Source organism: Chiloscyllium plagiosum, unplaced genomic scaffold, assembly GCF_037043375.1.
Source record: "Chiloscyllium plagiosum isolate Xiang-an unplaced genomic scaffold, Cpla_swu_hap1 HiC_scaffold_21, whole genome shotgun sequence".
Lineage (NCBI taxonomy): Eukaryota > Metazoa > Chordata > Chondrichthyes > Orectolobiformes > Hemiscylliidae > Chiloscyllium > Chiloscyllium plagiosum.
In genome coordinates, this window is record NW_028270159.1 from 11,699,667 (window position 1) to 11,723,245 (window position 23,579).

Below are 23,579 nucleotides of genomic sequence, written 5' to 3' on the forward strand. Positions count from 1 at the left end.
TTCACAAGTTTGACCAGAATCTTAACTGGTCATGCAACAATACTGAGGGAATGCTGCACTGTTTAAGTGGTCATCTGTGCAGTGACATAGTTGAGACTCCTATCTTCCTTTCCAGGTGGACATGCCACTATTTCATAGAAATTCTCTCCAGTGCCATGAACAATATTTTTTCATGAACCAACGTCATTTAAACAGATTCTGATTTTTGCAATATTTCTATTTGTAGCATTCTGTTGTGTGCAAATCGACTGCTGCATTTCCTACACTTTAGCAGTTTGAAAACTGCATTTTGAAATATACTTCACTGTGTAACCTTAGTTTTTGCAACCTCAAAGCATTCCATGATACAAATTAAAATTCTTCTTTGTGTTTTTACAAGAATTGAAGCAGTTTTATCACTTGTGTAAATCATGCGATGACATTGATTATTTAATCATAACTTTTGATCCCTGTGAGTTTTAGTGCTTAATGTTTTGTTAAATGCAAGAGATTCTCTGTGGTGGAATTCGCTAATAGACTACTATTTTGCTCAGTGTTTAATTTTTGCTTTAATCTGTTTTTACAGTGTATTGTCAGAACTTTGCTCCCAACTTCAAAGAAAGTGAGATGAATGTGATTGCTGCTGACATGTGCACTAATGCTCGACGGGTTCGCAAGCGTTGGCTTCCCAAGATCAAATCCATGCTCCCTGATGGAATGGAAGTATATCGCACTGTTATCGGAGATGCAAATGGTGGAAGCAGCTTGGACCCGGAGCTCTATGGAACTGGGTCAACATTTGAGCAAAGTAGTCAAGCTGAGAAGAGGAATGATTCTGGGACTGTACTCGGAGAAAGAGCAAACCCTGTAAGCATAGACGTAGAGTCCCCCAAATCTGAGCAGTCATGTGAACAGAATGAAATGATGGAGTCAGTAATAAGAGAAGCTGCTGGCACTAATGTTTTGCCCCTAGACACACCCAACACAGTCCACACTTTTGACCAAGAGGACACTTCCTCTAACAATAGATCTGAAACACCCATGCGGAAACTGGATGGAACATATGCAGGGACCTTGTGAAGATTTCCACTCTGGTCAGAAGGAAACGCATCTTGTTATTTGAAATGGCTTGCATGCATACTAACCCTCTCAACATTTGGCAGTGTTATTAAGCCACTGACCTGTACCCGTTGCCTGAAGACATAACTTTTATCCCACCTGTATACGGTATGCCGTGAAGAAATGAAGACGCCTTTATAACACTGAAACAGATCTTCCCAGTTCAACTTTGTCTTAACAAAAAGACAACAGAATTTGCAGTCTCTCTGCCCTTTGAAAGGCCCAAACAAGGAGCAACTGTGGTAATTTGAAAGTTGCCTTTCAAGCTGGTAAATGGTATCCAGATCATTTGAGCACTGTTGGTCCATTAACAGACTCCTAAAATGGAACTGACTTACACATAGCAAAACACACTAACTGGGTGAAAAATAAGATTGGAAAGTGTATAGTTCTTAGGGGGAAAAAAAAAAGTTCTCATCGTTATCAGTCTGGACATCAACACTCTTCTCATATCGCCAAGGCCAAGTAAACTGCTCCAGTGTGTGATCGCTTATCTAGCTAGAATTTGGTATTTAGCATAATATGACATTTTTTTTCCAGACATATAAATATATATACAAACTGATGTCATAAATGATTATGACGCAAGCATTTGTTTTTCAGCTGGTAAGAAGTCATGGAAGTATTCTGCTCATGTTTACTGGGAATGTTTTGGGCATTTTACAGGTCAGAGGGCAGCAGTTTCAGGAAAGCAGCTTGGACTTTAAACCTCCCTGGGTTTGATGAAGTAAGAAGTGTTTAATGTGGTGGGCGGGGGGGAAGAAAGGTCCAATCAGAATCTTAAATTGAGTGAAGAATGCGTGACCAAGGGTGTCTGCATGCTGTGACTAGACTGATCATGCTTAAGATGTAGATTATCATAAAATATTTCATAGATTGTAAACACGCAAAACCATGTGCCTTAGATATTTGATTTATTCCCTGTTTGGAAAGAAAAATCCCATCCTATTTGAGCTGATTATTTTTGTGAATGTGTAAAAGAGTACCCATAGTATTTAAGTGACTTAACAGTATTTATGTATAATACAGATTTGTTCACTAGTATGTGAATTTTCCAAATAGTTCCTACTTTGTTTGAGCAGCACTGGTATAAAAACAGTGCTGTTAATAAGACTGTTAGCAAAATGCACTTTGCGGAAAATATTTTTGTTTTTCTTCTGACCAAACTGATCATTCCCTTGACCGATCTAAGTCATTTTTAAATAGAAGTCGAAAGTGCCATTCGACAGCTTGGCCATATAACCTTTGCAACTTGAACATTTTGAGATACACTGTAACGATGCACTTTATCGTACATGCTAGAAGGTTATCAAAACATTTTGGTCAATCGTGCGTCCTCTAATATAGTTAATATTTTCCTACTTTTTATTTTTGAAGAGGAGTTGCCAAGTTGATTAAACAGTAACTAGACTTCTATCTGCATTACTAAAATAGGAACACTTCCTTAGAGTGAATAACAGTGATATCATTGTCTGAAATGCGCCTTCAGAATGCTGACTCTCATGCCATTGGTAAATTGTCCTATGGTTATCCTATCTCTTTCCAATTCATGTGATGCTTACTGAATAAAATGATATAATGTATAAATTTATTTTCTCCCCTATCACTTTGTGTAGTACATTCATTACCTTTTCCGACATGAAGTCAGTATTGTTTCCTTTATATAAAAAAACTGCCCATTATAACAAGACTAATTTGTGTTTTTATGACCAATTGTCAACGTCATGGAGTTTCCTGGAGAATTTCTGTCTGAAGGACCTAATGCATTTACTTGTGCTGTTGTCCCAAACCTACCTCACTAACTATCCATCCCGCCTCCAGCCTGATGCTGGCTCCACCACTTGTTGCAGCAGAACTTGCTACTGTCCAGATATCCTGGAATAGACTGGCATCCATGGTGCCATCTTACAATCCTGGCCAAACACCCAGTCAAGTATTGGCACAATGGAGCTATCCTTGCCCAGCTGCAAACCTATGCTGTTTATGACATCTGGCTGATCTTGCACATTCAACTGTACTTTGTTGACTCGGGCCACACAACTTGCTTGTTCTTAGCAACATCCCATCTTACTGCCCTGTCAAAGTCACTGCTACTGTGTCCCCAAAAGCCCACTGAAATTAGCATCTCCTCATTGTCCAGTATTGGACCATTACATTGACAGCATCATTCAAACAGTGCCAAAATGTTTATCTTGCATTTGCAATCAACAGAATCAAACAGAAAAAAAATCAGGCAGCATTTTACCCCCAAAATACAAATGAATTGCTTCCATATTGACCAACAACTATTTTAGTCAATGATTATTAGATTCACTTAGCCCTTGACTTCTAGAACCGGAGTCTTGGTCAAATCCTGTTTGGCTTATAGAGCTTGATGCAGCTGACCTCTGTCATGCATGAGGTGAGCTTCCACCTTCTCGATGTACTTATTCTCCTTTAAAGAAAACCGCTTCTATTTCCCAGCTCCTCAGCATTAATCACATCTCTAGATTTCCTCCTCCAAATTTGCATAGTGCAGCATGCTGGGATGATGAGGCATGCACTGTCCAAAGTATATTGCAGCCTCCCCAACTCAAAGCTTGTCCCAGCAGCGGAAATGTGTTATCAGCAGCCCTGGCCACCATGTCCCTCATTGAAGCATGGGTGGGATTTTAACTCTGCTCTGCATCATTGGAGGTGTTCCACAGAGGTGGTGTTAGTCATGCTTGAATGGGTAACCCAAAAATCAGGCTTGAAAGTTATCTGGACTGTCAAACACAGCAAGAACATGAAACTATTACAGTCATGGCTGCTCCCAGGGTATTGGGTGCACTTCAAGAACAGGTAATGGTGATTACTGATCACTTGACGATTAATGGAATAGAACCCCTTCCTATTGATGAAATCCACCATGTTGTGAAATGGCCCTTTCAGTGCAATATGTGTGCAGTCAATGGTGTCTGCACATGGGGTAGGTCAGCTGTGTTGACAGATCCTGCCTGTGCTTTAGCACTGATATTGTTATGGGGGCAAGAAAATGAACCAGATCAATCTTGCATAGTTGTCTTGTTCACAACAAATCTGTCCAGAAATGATCAATGGAGCAATTACATACAGGACTCCTGTGGCTTTTTGGAAGAAACCAGTCGTGTAGAAGTTCACTGCAGTTGTCATTCTTCACAGCTACCAAGAGAGGACAGTTCCCACCACAACCCACTCCTTCACGTTTCAAGTCCTGTTCCAGTAGGTAACGCAATTCAGTCAGTATCCTGGGATGCGCGCAGTCTATGTTGACACTGTAACTCACTCATTCCAAGGAAATGGCTTTGAGGATGAAAGATACCAGCCCTCTTGTGTTCCCAGTGCATCTTACAGGGTCCTGCAGCTGAGACATCTTCCTGTGATGAAGGCTTATCACCCTCTGCTGTGGCTTGCTGTTGCTCCTGGGATGGATGTTGCACCTAACTGTCTTTGGCTGTCGTAACAAGATAGCCATTGTGACAAGCATACCATCTGTGGCTGAATTCATCAGTTGCTGGCACTGATCTGCGTTATCAACGTAAGGAACAAATTAGGTTCTTAGCTCTGACAAGAGTTAATGCTGGCATACCCTGTATATGATGGCTGCCTGCATTTCTCCAAAGAACCAGTGCAGTGCATGGGTGAGGAGGGCCATATTTCAAGTTGTCACGGCTCTTTGAAATAGATGTTTGCTTGGTAGAGGAACTCCATTGGCTGAGTGACAAATACATAGCAATATAATTGGGAGACCTCTGACCTCTGAATCCTTCCTATTGCAGCCCCCCATCAACTATGGAAGTTATGTCATGTCATGATACTCAGTGCAGGTTGAGAGGGATTCAGTTAACTGCCACACAGCACCCTTAAGATGCACAAGAATTGTTGGCTTTCATTGTCCCATGTCAGCCTCTAAGTCAGTTGCAATTTCATTAGGCCTTGAAGGGGCACAGACATTTCAGTGATATGGTGGGCATTGCTTGTGACCAGAGTTTGCAACATATGTGCACTCCATGCAAATCATATGATTGTAAATGATATGAAGCTGCAATGTGCAAGAGCATAATTGATACGATTATCCCTTCAGTGGCCTTCCACCAAGTTGTAGTGAAGTCTGCCCTCTGCCTATCAAGTTGATACAGGCTCTGCCCAGCCTAGGCATTGTCTTTAGCATTTTCCAGTTGCAGGTCATTTCTGCTAATTGTGAAGTGATGGCAGCAAAGTCACCTCATGATGTACGCCCTCACTACCGGGTTCAGCCTGGTCATTAGGTACCTCCCACTTTTGAACTTCCATGTTCTGTTTTATCTTGCTGTTTTTAATCTTGTCAGTCTACATCTAGTGATTCTGACATCTCCACCCACACGTGTGAACACACACCCTACCCCCTTGTCCCCTCTTCAATTCATGCCTCTCGTCCAGCCTAAGAGCTTGGTGCTTTTCCTTGCATGCAATGTGTCTTTGTTGGTGCACCCCACAGTGCAACTTTAAAATGGAGAAATGTACTGTAAATCTGGGCGTAACAGGCATTGGATATCTCTAGGTGTGAGATGTGAGCAGCTATTGCCCATTGAGCAAACCCTGAAATGCTGGTGTCAGGTATCCAAACTGGTTAGATGGAGGAGCGACCAGCGAGCTGGTCACCAGCTGCCCTCTTAAACTTATCCAGAATCCTAGCCATTTAGTTTCCTCATGGCAGGTTGTACGGTAGTGGACTGTTTATTAATGAGATAGTTAAAGATGGTGAAGCAAGCTATGTTCCCCATTAATAGGCATCTTAACATTTACCTAGTGGGAATCTTGTCTCGTCGCTCAGAACTTTCTTGGAAAATACAACTAGTTGTTCTTGGCTTAAGAAAGACCTTGCTGAATTTGTTATTCTTCCAGATTGTGGACAGGGTTTTGGGGCTTGTGTCTTAATAGGCACTGATTAAAAATTCGGCTCTAGGTTTTTTCATCCGCCTTCTATCGTTTCAGAAGTTACTGCAGCCTTGCGTTCACTTCTCTTCCCAAGTGTGTTCAGTCTGGGAGCTGAGGAAACAGGAATGCATTGACAATTTCTTGTCATGTTGCTAGTTCAATTGTGTTGTCCAGTACTTTGGTTCTCCTTTGATTTTGAAGCAATTTGATGTCATCTTGTGAGTCACCGCAGCAGCATTTTGTCTGACTACCAAAAATATTTCCATTTGATGATTGTGATATGGATGTGTACTAAGAGCACTGTTTATAAGCCTTAAAATATTGTGCTGAAAAGTCTGTGAATGAATACAGATGTCTTCCTTTATTATAATTGATACTGACCTTCCATCCAAACTAAGTAATTTAGATTGGATAAACCAGAGGGAACTGTGTACATAACTGCACTCTTAATTTCTGGGCTGAGGATGTTCGGCTTTTACCTAATTGAATTTCTTTACTGACTAGCATGTTTTCTACTCTATTTTCATGTTTCTATTTGTTGATCTCTTCCTTCTCCCCACCAACCCCCAAAAAAGCAATTCAGTAATTACAATAACAAAATGACAGCACATTCCTTCCGTTCTATACTGATACACCTCTTGCAGTCCTATTTAAGTGTTTCAGTAATGTCTCTTTTGGTTTCCATGCATTCTCTTCAGCATTCTGCAGGCCAGTGCACATCACTATCCCAGCATAGCAAGGCATGTTTCAGACAGTGGAATTGCTGACCAGATGAGGGCAGCCTGGTCCCTCTGAAACCACCATATTGTCAGAAACTGCAATTTGTTGGGAATGTTAAACGTTAATATTGAAGAAATGAAGCAAAATATGGTTATACTCCCTTCAAAGTTGCCACAAGTACAGAAACTGAATTTTAAACAAAAATGTGATGTTTTAATGCTTGGTATTTGCAAACCATGACATCCAATGCACTGGTAAAGGAATAACTTTCAATTGCAGGAGCAAGTCATTTGCATTTAAATATCTCCAATGCAAGTTCCAGTAACTACAAATTAAAATTATTTCTTAATAAGCTCTGTGTTAACCATGGGAGCACGAGGCTGACTAGCACCTTACCTTAAACACTGTAAAATGTTAATTGGCTAGCCATAGGATCAACTGATTTTCATATTTGTAGACACTAATTTGTTAAAAAATTGTTAATCTTTTTGTTTCAAAAGGATTTTAGTTTTGAGGAATTTCACTACAGAAAAATGCAGTGATAACAAAAGTATTGACCCCAATCTGAGTTCTGGAAAAGACAAATTGCTGTAGAAGAGACTTGTTTTTAGTTCGTTGTGGCTGCCTTTGTGCTGAGATTATTTTGGCTCTCTCCTTGCCCCTTTCAGGCTTAATTATCCTAGAATCCATTTGAGAAACATTCAGTTAAGTTGTGAGCTAACCTCTTGACAAGATTACTTTATGAAAATACCTCCTGGTCAAGGCAAGCAGACCTATGTTTTGTTGAATCGTTGGTATATGGCCTGATTGAGATGTTAAAAAGATGGCAGTCTATGCCACCCAAAATAACAAATTTACCGTGTGCCCAAAAAACTGTAACAAATTTTGAAGGCAAGCATTGCTTCGGTGTTGAGTGCAGTCAATTGACACATAATCAGTATATATCATTTCAAAATGTCAAAAACGCAACTAGAAGAATTTGGCAAACTTGAATTATAAGTTGTGGTTAAATATTAAATTACAGTTTCTGATTTTGAAATATTCCAGGCTATTGTTCTGGAGTAGTTTTGTAATGTCAACCTTCACATGAGCATTTATAGGAACGGTATCAATATACTGATTATGAAAAGCAACCATTTGAACTGTGGTAGCTGCAGTTGTAAACTTAGCATCCTTTACTTTTGACAAGTGGGTTTTAAAAGGCTCTTGAATCCTTAAACTTTGAGAAGAACTAAAATAATTATTTGTCAAAATGCTCTTCAGTCAAGTGTAGTGTGAGAGTGATTGCACTAGTTAAAGATTACAGTAATCAGGGACAAATGTAAAATGATGAGCTTCAAAGCTTTAAAAAATTCCTGAATGAAAGGATTGAGCAGAAGAAGCTAAAATGAACATCTTGACAATTCCTGCAGACTTTAGAGGATATCAGGGATTGGGAAATGGGGTGTGAATTGTCTGAATATTGGAGCATCTAATGGTCAGATAACCAGACCATTGAGCATGTTGTCAAGGTATGTTCACAAGTTATAACAGAATTGCAGGTTTTAATATGTGTAAGATCCTCAACCTGTCCCCCTATTATCTGATTTCTAAGTAGAATTTACAACTGGTGATTCTGTGGTTGTGACACATTTTCCCGTGTGCAAAGAGTTCCTTTTTTTGCATGCAGTTGAGAGACATGTTATGTTCTTGTCTAATGATTTTAATCACTTATCAAATCCCTCTTTTGTCTGAAGAGGTGCCAATCTGTGCATATTATTTATAGGCTTCTCTTTTGCTCAGCATCAAGATGAATGCCATATACTCCCATGTTTAATCAAGTACATTTCTTATTTTGAAATCACAAAATAGAGATAACTAATTGTTAATGAAGTCCCCTGTATACATGTTAGATATTAATTTTAAAACCATTGTGTTCTAAAAACTTCTAATTGTGTATACCAGCAATTCTGGATAATGCTAACCAGTAAAATCTGGAGACTGTTGCCTCCCTGCATTCTTCATTTTCCAACTGGCAGTAGTTATGTTCTTACTGGCAGGTAAGAATAGTTGCCAACATTGCGAATGCAAACTTGTGATTAGTGATTGACTCAACTTTAAGGAACTCTAAAGATGGTGAAGTCTGTTTTTACAAGAATTCGTAATTATCTTTTTCCCTCTCTTAAATCTGTAAACTGGCCTGCTGATTTTCATTCACTGGTTTTGACCTTGTTCCTCACTGTTGGAATCCCTACTGTGGATGCTTGCAGGCAGCAGTCTTTGCATTTTGCTCTCAAACATTAATCACTAATGTGTGAAACGTTCTTCTCTCGAACTTTTTTTTTGTGCGGTGATTATTTTAACATTTTATTATTTTAAAAATGCAGCGTAGAAATGCTTTTGAATTCTAGAAGGAGAATCTCAAATGTTATTGATTTGCAAATTTTGTAAGTACTGTAGACGTAAGAAAATAATTGGTGTTCCCTGTCTGTAGTGGCGGAATGAAGGGGTTTGTTAAAACTGTTCCAAGAGTTGTATCATCTTGGTATGGAAGCTTGAAATTGTAACCCTGAATCTGCTTGAGACCCTGTTCTCAAATACATCTGAACAGGGGAATTTGCAAGAGAGGAACAAAGTGAAGAAATCTCTCTAGACCTGCTGAATAAACAGGACCTGGTATGGTTAGCACAAGAAATGTTGTGAAATGCAAGCATTTACAGTTTAAGATTTTGTAATGTTTGGTTGGTTTGCTGTTGAATCATTTTATTCTTGTAAATTTATTTTTTTTCTTCCTTTTCTTCCTGATCATCTAGACAGTTTATTCCTGCCAAAGTGCAATTCTTTTCCATGTTTGTAACAATTATGTATCTTCCCATGCAGCGCTTCTTTCAATATGAGACTGAACATCGAATGCTGGTCAATGTGGGTATAAAGGCCTCAATCCAGTCCTTGTTCCTACCTATAGTATAGCCATTTGTACCATTGCCTTGTTGGACAATGCATTGCAGAAGGCATTCTGGCTGAATTATTTATCTCTCTGCCTGTTGACGTCCACAACCTGAAGCCAGGACCACTAACGTTAACTAAACTTTTATTCCTGAGGTCCTAACTTGATTTAGACCAAGCATCCAGCCTTCCTCACCTATATGATCTCCCAGGGTGAGCAATGGGAGAAACAGCTTTATGTAAAATAAATATTTTCAGAAAGCAAGTTATGTTCTGTTAAAGAAAACATCTTGAGAGCTGAATTACCTCACAATGCTTGAAGATTCACAAAAGATTGTTGAAGGCAAAACTGACCACTTGCAATCTTGTCATTATTTGGTTTAAGACAAAGTTGAAGTCTTTAAATGCAAAGACTTCTGTCAAATGTCCCCATATGCAATCAGAACATTTATTATAAGTCCATAAGTTCTAATTCCTGTGTCTTAGTCCATTTCCGTAATCTAACAGTGTTTAATTGGAAAAACATCAACAATTAATTAACTTTTTTTCATGTAAATACAAACTACTCTTCAGGTCCATAGTAATGAATCTATAGGAAAGCATATTCATTACACCAGCAAAAACAAAATTACCTTAATTTTTTCAGAAATCAATTAAAAGTGTACTTCTCTGAACATCTTGCACAGACTTGCTTTGAGAGCATTTGTATGTGTTCTTTGCATGTTCTTGCTGCCCCCTCCTCTACCAAACTCACTGAGCAATACCACAGAAAATTAATCTAAAACTTTGCACCCAACTTTTGTATTCCGAAGTTACTCGTCACCTTTGAGACTCCGTGCCAGGCAGGGATGCCATCTTTTGGATAAGATGTTAAACCAAAGTGCTTTCTGTTTTGTGGCAGCTAGAGTTCAAAAGTACTTGGCTGTAAAGCATTTTGGGACATTGTGCAACCATGAAAAGCACTGTTTAATTGCAAGTAAGTTGGCTCTGTACAAGGAAAGGCATTCCATTTTGATAGAAATTTGTCTGTCAAGTACTCAAAGCACTAATGCTCATTCTTTTCCTTTTGTTCTCCCTTGCCTTTTTCACGTCTGTAAAGCAGAGCAACCAAACACAAAATCACACTTTAACTGTGATACAACTGCAGAAACCATTCTGCACCAAAATAAACGTAAGACCTCGAACTTGTCTTAACGAATTTTTCAAGATTTGAAAGAATGTTTTGTGTTCCTGAACCCTTCTGTCAGGCTACAGATGGAAAGGGCAGTCAGTATGCAAAAATGAGAATTTGTTGAGGTTAACCTGACCTGCTGCAGGTTCATAAAAAATGTGAGTTTTTATTTTTAAATGACGCTGTAAAATGTCTATGAGCCATTTCAACACATTTGCACCTTTGAGTTCTATGAAAGATTGTATTGGTAGAGCTGCCTTACTGAAAATGGCACTGTTGGGACTGTTACCTCCAGCAAGATGACTGTTAAATTCTGGGACTGTTTCTAGACTTGGCCAAGATATAATGTGTTCAATAAAAGTAACACACTTGTACTGTTTAATGTCTGCTGTCGTGCTTTTAGTTTGTTCAATGTTTTTTCCGATGTGTGCAACTTTCTATTACTGGATTTCTTATTACTGCACTCAAGAAATTTGACACCGTCCAGGAAGACTGGCCTCTTGATTGGCACCCCATGCAGCACCTTAAGCTTTGATTCACTCTATCACTGGCCCGTTATGAGTGCAGTGTGTACCAGTGACAAGATGCACAGCAGAAACTGGAAGGCTTCTGTGATAACCTTGTGATTTCTCAACCTCTGGCATAGGGCACCAGATGCTTGGCTGCATTGCCACCTGTAAACCTCCTTCTGATCATGCATCCCACCTTGGGAAGGGCCTTGGGAGTACAGCACAATGTGACAAGAGTAATACCTGGACTTGAGAAGTTAAGTTATAAGGAGAAAGTATGGTACTTTTGCCTGTTTTCTCAACAGTTTAGAAGGTTCAGGGGTGATCTGATTGAAGACTTCAAAGATATTAACAGGAAAAGACAGGTTATATTAAGATAAACTATTTCTACTGGTTAATGATCTAGAACTAAGCGGCATAGTCTGAGAACATTGGCCAGACCATTCCATTTTGCACCTGCCTCTTCCTGATGGGCTTTTGCCCGAAACGCCGATCTTCCTGCTCCTCGGATGCTGCCTGACCTGCTGTGCTTTTCCAGCACCACTCTAATCTAGACTCTGGTTTCCAGCATCTGCAGTTGTTTTTACCATTCAGGAGAAATGTTAGGAAGCACTTCTACTTACACTGATAGATCTTTGGAACTTCATTCCACAAATGGCAGAGGATGCTTTTTCAGTTAATTTTAAATCTGAGAATTTTTTTTAATTGAATGAAAGCTATAAAGGGATTTGGACGAAAGGCAGGCATGTGAAATTAAGCCACAGGTCAACCATAAATCTATTGAATGGTGAAACAGGCTGAGGGTCTGAACGACCTCGTGTTTGGACACCCCCATGTATCACTCTGACTTTATGAAGAAATGGTAATACATTTCCATCACTAGATCAAACATTTGGAGTTCCTTCCCTTTATAGCCTGGGATCTGCAATGATCGAAGAAACTGGCACGCAGCATCACCCTTCAAAAGGATGATATGTTATGGACAATAAATGCTGGGTTTGTTGCTTTTGAAAGATGTTTTTCAGGCCAAAGGTCACAGGCTTGATGTGCTTGGGTAACATTTTTGAGAGAGATTGACATATGTCTGGTTGGAGCCTAAGGAAGTTAATGGATCATTAGTAATTACTGGTAAGTAATAACTGCAATTTGGTTGCTGTTCTTAACCTGATCTTTAATAACCTGAATAAATAACACAAACACAAAAATGGTTTATGCATTTAATTGCAGACACCCATCTTTGTTAATATTTGTACATTTCCAATTGAATCGAGTCATTAACAGTTGCAGAATTTAACTTTGGGTTTCAATTTTTGGCGGTTGATGCCTTAAAAACTACATTTATCCCTTTCGAACAAAGATAGGAATCAGAGAGTAGGTATTGATGGGCATTTCTCAGGCTGGAAACAATTTGAAAATGGTATTCCTCAGGGATCAGTGTTGAAACCTTTGCTTTTTCCTCTATGCATAAATGATTTGGAGGTGGATGCAGAGGGTAAAATGTCCAAATTTGCAGATATTAAGCTAGGGAGAATTGTGAGGAAGCTGAGTGACTTCAGTGTTATTGATAAATTGGCCAAATGGGTAAACACCTGGCAGATGAAATTCAATGCAGAGAAATGAGAGCTAATGCATTATGGTAGAAGAAACATGGCGAGACAATACAGGCTCAATCATACAATTTTGAGAGGAGTACCAAGCACAGGGGGATCTCGAAAGTTCAAGTGTATAATTCTCAAAGTGGCCAGGAAATTGCAACAGTTATTAAGAAAGCTTGCTCATAGGATTCTTGGGTTTATAAATAGAGGCATAAAGTGTAAAAGCAAGAGAGTAATGCAACACCCCTCCAAATCATTGGTCAGACTATATTAGGAGTGCTGCGTTCAGTTCTGGGCACCTTATTAAAGGAAGGATGGTAATGTGCCTGGACAGAGTTCAAAGATTATTTACCAGAATGATACTGGGAATGAAGGATTTTAGATATAAGGAAAAATTATAAATGGTGCTTATTCTCCTTGGAGAGAAGGTTAAGGTGATCTTTCTAAGGTGTTCAAAATTATGAATAATTTTTGATAGTGAAAGAAAGATATCCTGTTTCCACTAGTTGGTATGTCACTTGGGGGTCACCATTTCAAGATTGTCAGCATGAGACCTAGGGGTGGGATGACAGAAATTTCTTTATTCAGAGTTGTTATGATTTGAAATGTGCTGCCTGGGAGAGTTGTGGAGGTGGATTTCATAGGTTTCAAAAGAGATCTGGATATCAATTTTAAAGTAATTGAGGGCAACGGAGGTTGGGCTAATTGGGTAACTCTTGGGAGCCAGTACAGATGACAATGGACTGAATGGCTTTCACTCTCCTGTAAAATTCTATGATTCTGTATTCAATGTTATAACCGCCGTGTAGTTAAACATTTCATGACGCTACCAGTGAATTGGCTAACCATTGTTACTGAGGCATAAAAGTAGGTGAATGACAATAATGACTTCATTAACCATGAACTAGAATGTCCTGAGGTCATGAAAGAAATCGAATGTTACAATCATAGAGGTCTACAACATACAAAAAAAGGCCTTCAGCCAATCGACTCTACGCCAGTCAAAAATACCTAATGATTCTAATACAATTTTACAGCACCTTGGACCCAAACCCTTGAATGCGTTGGCATCACAAATGCACATTGAAATATGGAGCCATATAGCATGGATCTATACCTGTCATGATTTTATAGCCTGAAAGTTGACTTCTCAAATCCTCTAGGACCCAGCAACATCCTGGTTCTCTACCGTGCAGCTTGACCTGCTGAGTTTCTCCAGTGCTCCCTGTTTTTATTTCAGATTTCCAGCATTAGCAGTATCTTGCTTTTATCTGAAATATACTAAAATGCTGTTAGGGTTTCTGCCCCTATCATTCTTGTAGGCATGTTCTTTTCCCCTCTTGTGTTTGGAAACAAACCGTATTATAATTGATGAGAATTTCTGTCCGTTGTGTAAAAATGCCGAGGCCCGGCATTTTCCTACCACCTTCCCAACCAATAGGAGATTTTCCTTTCTGGCCTGGTTTGTTTACTGGATAAATGGGAAAAGCTTTAAAGGAAAAGCAGTACTGGATATAGGTCAGTAAGTCTGTAATAAAAGATTGCTGTATGTGGAACTTCAGTCCTTCTCAAATGTTGATGCATCGATCACTTTCAAAAGCTAACTGACCTGTTGTGGATCTCCTAAAATATTCGATTTCTGCTTTGAGTTTTAAAAAGAAATCCTGCTTCGTGAGGTGTACAACTGCACAATATAGAAATAACTTCCAAAGAACTTTGATGTTGATTCAAAATTGGTCATAACTGATGCTTACACGGACAATAACACTTTGCATTTATGTAGTTTTTTTTTAAACAATGTTAATAAGCCATATTTAACACTCAGCCATGTGTAGAAATATTAAGACAAGTGACAGAACACTCGTTATGAAGAGGGTCTGAAGGGCCCTCTTAATGGCAAGGCAAGATGGGGGGAGAGTTTGCTTGCCCTAGGCAGCTAATGACCAATGGTGTAGGGGCATCCAGTAGGCCAGATTTGGAGAAATGCAATGATCTTGGTGGGTTGTAAGGTGGAAAGAAGTTTCAGCAAGGGAGGTGTGAGTTCATGGAGAGATTTGAAAATTATGATTATTTTGAAATAGATGTGCTCAGACTGGGAGTCAGTATGGGTCAGCAAACATGTGACAAATAACTGAAATTTGGTGCTAATTAAGATGCCAACAGCAGACCTGAAATACACTGGGAATGTTCTCTTTTCTAAATATGAAGGTCACCACTAGTTTTTCATTGGGCTTAGTTTGGTAAGTATTGGATTTTTTTTTTAAAAAACATATATGTGTATTTAAATATAAAAGGGGTTAATTGTTCCTGAGACTAGATGACAAATTTTAATAGGGTATTCAGCTAATGCGTACAGCAGAGATGAACTTTGTCCTGTCCTTGCCTGATAGCTTCAAATCAGAATGGAGATTCCTGACCACCATCTAGGTCAGGATGCAAGCCAGTTAGAATGACAAACTTGTGTCTTGCAATGCTTGTCATTTTCATCAAATGTCATGAAGTTGCCTCTCTCCTGAGGCTTGGTGAATTTTTTTTTTTGAGGTTTCACTCCAAACTCACCTCAATAACATTCCTGATGAAGTGCTTGTGCCCAAAACGTTGATGTTCCTGCTCCTCTGATGCTGCCTGACCTGCTGTGCATTTCCAGCACCACTCTAATCTTGACTCACTTCATTAACAACCTACCCCACTCCTCTTGGGCGCCCTTCTCATCTGAAGCCAGTTGGGTTTTGCCACTTGCTATAGCTAGGAGAACTCATCACTGTCCGGATATCCCGCAATAGACAGGTATCCTTGGGGCAGACCTAGCAAAGTATTGGCTGCCTGGGATTGCTCTTCACCAGCAGCGTAAGAGGAAACCCATGTTGCTCATGGCATAAAGGTGGCAGGGTTGACACCTTGGGTGTGTAATGCCATTCCGTTTCTCTGATCACTGTTGGCCACACAACTCCCTAAGCCTCATTGCATCTTAGAACTCCCTGTAAGTAACTGCTCGTCTTTCCTAAATGCCCAGTACAGGCCAGCATCTTATCATTGTTCAATGGTGAACCAACTCTCACAGGTAAGCTGTCAGGCAATGTGAAATATCCTGTCGTAATTGCAAACACCTAAAGCAACAGAAAGTGAACAAACTGTACTTCTCTCCCAGAGGATGAAGTAATTAGTTACAATTTGAGCAACAACTGTTTTACAGTTAATGAGTCATCACTGTGCTGTGCTATAATTTCCTGAAACTCCGTGTCCATAAAAAGTAGGAGCAGAAGTGGACCATTTGGCCCATCAAGTCTGTTTCATCATTCACTGGCCTTATTTGGTAATCCTCAACTCCACTTTCCAGTCTTAATCCCTATGACCCTTCATTCCCTTACTAATTAAAAATCGGTCTGATTTCAGCTTTGATTATATTTAATGACCCAGCTGGACAGCCCACTCCGATGAGGGGAAATTCAACAATTTCTCCATCTCAGAAAAATCCACCTCCTTTCTGTCTTCATGTGTGACTCCTCATTCTGAGATTATTCCTACTGGTTCTAGACTCTTGCCCCTTAAGAAACCTCTCTCCATACCCTGACCTAGTGAACCTTCTTTGGAGTGCTTCCAACACCAGTATGTCTTTCTCTTAGAAAAGGGAACCAAAACTGTTCACAGTATCCAGCTGTGGTCTGACTCATGCCTTGTATAGTTTTAGCAAGATCTCCCTTTTTTCGATACTTCATTCCCTTTGAAATAAAGACTAAGATTCTAATTGTCCTTCCCTCTTGCCTGCTGAACTTGAATGTTAGCTTTGAGCTTACTGTACTAGACCTCCCAAACCTCAGAGTTGAAGAATTTTGTAGTCTTTCTCCATATAAACAATATTCAGCCCTTCTATTCTTACTGCCAAAGCGCACAACCTCGCATTCTCCCACATTACATTCCATTCACCAAGTTTTTGCCCATTGACTTGACTTTTCCATATTCCTCTGAAGACTGCTTGAGCAATCCTCACTATCTGCCTTCCCACCTATTTTGATGTCTGAAAACTTGATGTTTGTACATTTACAATGCTAAATACATTCTGCAGTTTAAAACTTATCTCATCAGTTTGGTTCATTGTGACCTTGATTACCCTCTTGGCATGGTAGACTAATGAATCTGTACATTCTTCCATTACTTCACTTATAATCTACCGGAAGAGAGCAGTATGACCATGAAAGAAAAAGACGGGGCACTTGGAAATAAACTCATAACAGAGTGGGAATTGATCAGAGGAGTAGGACTCGCTAGATTGCTCTGCTGAGGGATGGCGCGGACATGATTGTCTGAATGACCACTATGTCATAAATTGCTGAGTAACAGGATCCCATGTAGGCAGTTCCATATTGATAGCAATGTCACATCTATTTGCCTGCATGAAGTATCCAATTAAATAATCTGGCTGAAGTTGGAACTCTGCTAATTAAATGACGTTGCAATCATAAAATTATTTTCAAATGGATTAATGTGTGTAGCGACTGCTGAGATGCAACCTCCTTCATTTTGTCTCAAGCTATGCCTTCATTTTAGATGGTAAGTAAGAAAACTGTTTCAACAAGATAATTGTGTACAAGACTGTGGGGAATCTCAACCTGATTCTAGAATTCAAGGGTTTGGATTTCCTTCAACAATAGCAGCTTTGGCTGAAAGTGCCTATATTGATATGGATGACCAGACACCTCTGCCTGCACCAAAAGTTTCCAGTGGGAGTCTCAACAGGCAAACTGCAATTCACAGACTACAAATGTCACTCAAACTATAGTCCTTTGTGGGAAAAGGAAAGACCCTGCTCTTTGGGAAGAGTTCAAAATCTGCTTTGGATGAAGAGATGCTGCTTGTTTGATACATGTCTTGTATAGTTTTGTGACTTTCAGAGTTTTGTAGCCACCAGTTAGCAGGTTTGACACTGAGTTCTGTGTGCCTGCAGTCCTGTACAAAGCTGAAGAAAATGACAACATGCACTGGAAGTCTCTTTAATGTTTGCTTTCATTTAAGGCAACGAGGGAAAGGGTTGTGATGGAAAATGCAAACTAAACTTTAAAGATAACATGCAAACTTTAAATTTGTGAAATAAAAACTGTGAAAGCTGACGATACAAAACGAGCTGCACCCGAAAAGGACATGCCAGAGCAATGATTTGTGTGTGACATTTCAGAGTGGCAGCAGCTAAACCCTGAATCAATACTTCCGATACTGACTTGTACATTTCCTGTTATGTGCAAAGAGCAAGTGACTGGAATTTTCGAGATTAGCCAGACCAAATTGTTAAAATGCAACTTGTCTCATCACAGTGGTCTAAAGAAAATTTGCTGAAGTATACTCTTACATTAGTTTGTTAGGCAGTCTCAAATTAGTTTGTAAGTAAACGTTAGAAGGGGCCAAGGTTATCAATGAACTGTTGGGCAGAAAGAAATTAACTCCCATCAAAATTGAGCTGCACTAAAATTGTAGCTCTGGCTAAGACTATGTTTTCATCATGGTGGAGATATGGAGCCAATGGAACCTCAACATCAAAATCTTATCTGTATGGAAATCCATTCCAATTATTACATTAACATACTCAACCCAATTTTATTTGAGACATTTTAATCCTTGTGAGGAAATGAGAAGAATTTTAACCACTTTTGCAGGTTTGGGCCTTGATAACCAGGCCATTGGAAATCTGTAGCAATGATCACACAAACAATCAGTGATCACTGATGAACAGCAGGTACCATCACTCAGTTTATTTCATCCTTCTAGACTAATCTCCCACCCTAGACACCAAAACCAAATGATGCAACAAAGCGGGTTGAGACTCAAATAACTGACCAAAACCGAAAAGTCATTGTTGCATCCAGTGCAGCTTATGTTCATTATTCGCATTATCTATTAATATGGTTGCAGCTTACCATGATGCAAACCTTGTGCATCATGCAAATGTGGTATGAACAAGGTATGATGTCTTATTTGCACAACAGTGACATTTCGAAGAACAATGGCGTAGCAAATTTAGCATTAAAATTAGTTGTTTAAAGCCCATTTTAACATTTGGAATTTGTACTTTACAGCTGCTTAATTTTTAAAAACCCTTTGATCTAAATTGTCTACCCACATGAGCTTTTTTAAAAAAATTAAGTCCTGATTTAATAACTCTGTAAACTGTAAAGTCAGTTTGGTGTTGTTGGAACATTAGATTAATATCTAGTTGGTTCTTCCTCTCTCAGCTTTGATGTTCTTAGTGCTTAATCAGTCCTTTGAAACCACACTGGAGTGTTAGAAGCATATTTAGTAAATGAACGTGGGTTGTAACGCAAAGAAAACATGTAAATGTTTGTCTTACTCCAGAATATAGAGCTGAACTGCAACTGTTGAATTTGGTGAGTCAGGACATTTAGTAGTGTAGTGTAATAATGGAATATATAAACCAGGTAGATCCCACCTTAAGTTCTTGGTTCTTTGTCAAGTTGTTCTGCTGCAGTAAAAGTGAGCATCCGGACATAAGAGTACCCATGTTAAAATAGGGGCACACTATCATTGTGGTTATGTTACGAGCTGAGAAGAGACATTAGTCTAACGATTTAGCAAGGTAAGCTGAAGTTCCACCATGGCATTAGACATTTTTCAAAAAGGCAGCAGTGAATAGCTGGATTGTTTTAAAATCCATCTGCTCCATTAATGTACTATGGGAAGGTAATTGCTGTCAAAGAGTATAGAAACAGACTCTTCAGTCTAACCAGTGCATACCGACCATAATCCCAAACTAAACTAGTCCTTATTCAGTTAGGCTGACATGTGTCTCCAAACTCTCAGCAATGTGGTTTACTCTTAACTAGCCTGTGGAATGGCTTAACAAGATGGCTTGTTAAATACAATGGAGGGTAATTCAGAATGGGAAATAAATTGTGGTCTAGTGAGTGACACCGTGACTGAAAATTACTTTCCATCCTTGTTGGGGAATCTGTACACTGGTGTAGATCAGATTGGCTTAGAGGTGTTCCAACCCTTTTGGTATCCACTATATAAAGCCAAATACCAAGCATGGCCACTACAGAGCAATCACCTGTGAAACTCCATAATTAGCACAAAAGGCAGCTGCTGTTAAATTGAAGAAAGCACTTAAAGAACAATACTTGGATTTCGTTGGCACATTTTTCAGCCTCTGGTTGTTCCAAAGCACTTTAAGCCAGTTAAGTACTTCTGAAATGTAGTCACTATTCTAATTTGGGAAACTATTCTAAATGTAGTCACTATTCTAAGGCAACCTATTTGTACACAGCAACAGCCCACCGTAAAAACAAAGCAATGGCCAAATGGTGTATTTGTGTGATGGTGATTCAAAGAATGAATATTGACTGGGATACCAGGGATAATTCTTCGCTCATCTCCAAAATTGTACAATGGACTCTTTCACATCCACCTGAGGGGTTGTAGGGCTTGATTTAACATATCATCTGAACGGTAGCGCCTCCAACAGTGCAGTACCCCCTCAGTACTGCACCAATGATGAGCATATGTTTGTAATGCCTGTGCCATCACTAGTGAAATACAAAGATATCGCAGCAAGGGTCCTGTCTTTGCAGGCAGATGGTGGGATATACATAGAGTTGGCCTTTCTGAAAAAGATATTTTGCCAATAAATTGGATATTGAATATTTTGGGGGTAAATGTACTGTAAGCAGTAATCAAACATAAATTAGAGTAATTTTGTTCATCTTTATGCGCGTCCATCAGAATGATTTGAAACCTCTTGTTAGGTTGGGTTAAACACGAAATGAATCTGCACCTGAGTTTAACCCACACTTTATTGAGGGGTCTCATTTCAGTCAAAGCAAGCAATAAAGGGCTAGCAGAGGTTGGGGTTACAGTTATCATTGGGCTAAGCAAAATGTTAGTAAGGGATTCGGCTCTTGGGTTGCTACCCATTGAAGTACATTGGAAGATACACGTCAATGTTGAAAGGACCACAAGATCTGATTGCACTGTGATCTTATCTCCTGTTCCCCAAGTTATGTAACCCTGGTGTAGTGTGTAAATATTTTGCATAGTATTGGGTGTGTTGTGTTATTTATGTAATGCACTGTGGCTAATAGTTCTCATTCAGTGTAAAAATCAATACCATTCTATATCTCAATATCCTATCTTGGGCTGTTAATGCATCTCTATATGCCCAATATAATCTTGTAGCAACAGGTTTGTCCTTGATGCTCTCTGGCTGTCCTCTTATCACTCCTCCTTGCAACTGGAGACTTGCATCTGGTTGGAGGGTTTAGTCGATTTGAGCAAGGTGTTTGTCTGTTATCTGGAGTGACAGCCTTTCCTGGCTGTTTCACTGTGACCGTGCTCCTAATCCAGGCTGTGCGAGTTATTACTTTCTCGATTCCTCCGTTTTCCAACTCTAATCTTTGTAACTGATCTCGAGGGCAGCTGGAACTTGCCTCAGTAGATGCTAAATTGATCTCGCACTCTTATTTTGAAATCCTATTCTCCTGAAAGGCATCGTAACCTTGGAAACACATTGTACTCCTCTCAGATGTGTTTGATGGTCAATGATTTAGTGTGTTTGTGACACATTGCAAATCTCTCTAGGCACATTAAAGGTTATCAGTCCAAATTTTAGACTTGAACTGGTTGAGTTTTTTTTTAATTCATTACTGGGATGTGGGTGTTGCTGACTGGCCAGCATTTATTGTCTATCTCTACTTTCCCTTGAGAAGGTGGGGGTGAGCTACTTTGTTGAACTGCTGCAGTGCACCTGCTGTGGGTTAACACTCAAGGCATTACAGAAGGAATTCCGGGGTATTGACCCAACAACAGTGAAGGAATGGCAGTGTATTTCCAGGAAGGATGGAGGGGTACTTGCAGGGGTGGGTGTTCCCATCTGCTGCCCTCCTCTTTTTAGATGGAGGTGATCATGGATTTGGAAGATGTTGTCTGAATATCTTCGGTGAATTTCTGTAATGCATCTTGTAGATATTGCTCCTACTGAGCGTCAGTGGTAGACTATGTACTGAGTGGATGCTTGTGGATGTGGTGCCAATCGAGCGGGTTGCTTTGTCCTGAACATTTAGTTTGATTTCTTTGCCATTTATGGTCTGGATCTGTAGATCCTCATTCCTAAACAAGGAAAAGGATTGACCCAGTGCTGTTATCACTAAACATTTCATCCAGAGACCCAGATAATGGTCTGGGGAACTGAGTTAGCATTCCACCCAGGGAAAAGGTGGAATTTTAATTCAATAAAAATCTAAAGTTAAAAGTCTAATGATGACTGAATTGTTTGTTTGTTTGTTAAGGCGCATCTGGTTCACCGAGGCCCTTTTAAGGACGGAAACTGCCATCTTTACCTGGTCTGGCCTACATGTGACTCCAGACCCACAGCAATGGGATTGACTCTTAACTACCCTCTGGGCAATTAGGGATGAGCAATAAATGCTGCCCTAACTAGTGACCCCCTCATTCTGTGAATAAAATAATACAAAATATTGTTGTAGTGGGCACTTGGAATTCTCTGTCCTCTTGGGACAGGAGTGGAATCACCATATAGGCTTAACCTTTTTCCAAGGACTTCATTTTTGGATGGATATGTTGCACAAGTCTGAGAAGGTCATGATGCTGCATGTTACACCAGAGTCTACCTGACATTTTATGTTGACCTTGTCTTGTTTCTTGACGACTAAATTAACCCTGTTGTGTGATGTAGAGTGACTTGTCAGTATCTCCTGTGGCCATCTGAATCTGCGTCCTATGCTTCCTTGCCAGACTCTTGTGCAAAATGATTCCTTTTTTGTACAGAGAGAACACTGCTTTCCCTGCACTGAATGTGCCTTTTGGCATGATAGCTTCTGCAGTATTTGCATCTTGCCCTTTTGTCTGTGATTGTTCTGCCCTGTGTTCCTGGAGTATCAGTCAGCATTATGCAAGATCTGGACTGTTCTGCCATTTATACACTGTATCATTTGGTTCACAAGCTTCTGCACAGATTAACTTCCTCTCCTGAGTATAATTTTACTTCTCTCATTAGCCATGCTGTCACTTGGATCCATTTATTCTAACATAATCTTTTCCCTACTTCATGTACTCTCTAATTGCATGCATTTATGGATTTCTGTCATAGTCATAGAGATGTACAGCAGAGACAGACCCTTCGGTCCAACTCGTGGCTGAGTTAATGTTACAGGCTCATCATGAGACTCTTTCTCACTTTATTCTCCAGTATTGAACACATACAACTCATATGTAACATTCACTTGAGCTGGAATCATGCTTTCAAACTTTTAAAATTTGTGCCACCTCTTTTACTGGTTATCAGTGAGATTTGAGTTGGAATACATTTTGAAACATTCTCTTCCCAGCAGTGATAAAGTGTAGCAACTTGTACTTGTTCTGAGTTGCTCAACAAATCTATAGCTATTGCATAATTCAGTCATTGTTTGTGGAAGAGTTCCCAGTATCTGTAGTAATTTAAACAGGAGTTGGTTGGGAGAAAGCTGAAGTCATTTTCTCTTGAGCAGCATTTTCACAGTGATTTTCATGTTTTTTTTTCTTTTTAATGGCAGCTCTCTGCTCTGCAGCTGTGCTGTTTATTTCAGTTCTGGGGATTCACTGCTTTTGATCTTCATTTTGAGTGTACCATACAGACGTGTGTTC

At 39.6% G+C, this 23,579-nt stretch overlaps 1 protein-coding gene across 13 annotated transcripts in view; it reads left to right on the top strand.

The window, feature by feature from the left end:
- The window catches only part of nacc2 (NACC family member 2), a 100,898-nt gene extending 89,685 nt beyond the window's left edge, over positions 1-11,213 (top strand). For all 13 annotated transcript variants that reach the window (XM_043720478.2, XM_043720475.2, XM_087998263.1 and 10 more), the window contains one exon: positions 566-11,213. In XM_043720478.2, coding sequence (XP_043576413.1) covers positions 566-1,059 — 494 coding nt within the window. In that variant the 3' untranslated portion in view covers positions 1,060-11,213. The remainder of the gene's footprint in view (positions 1-565) is intronic.
- Positions 11,214-23,579: the final 12,366 nt, after the last annotated feature.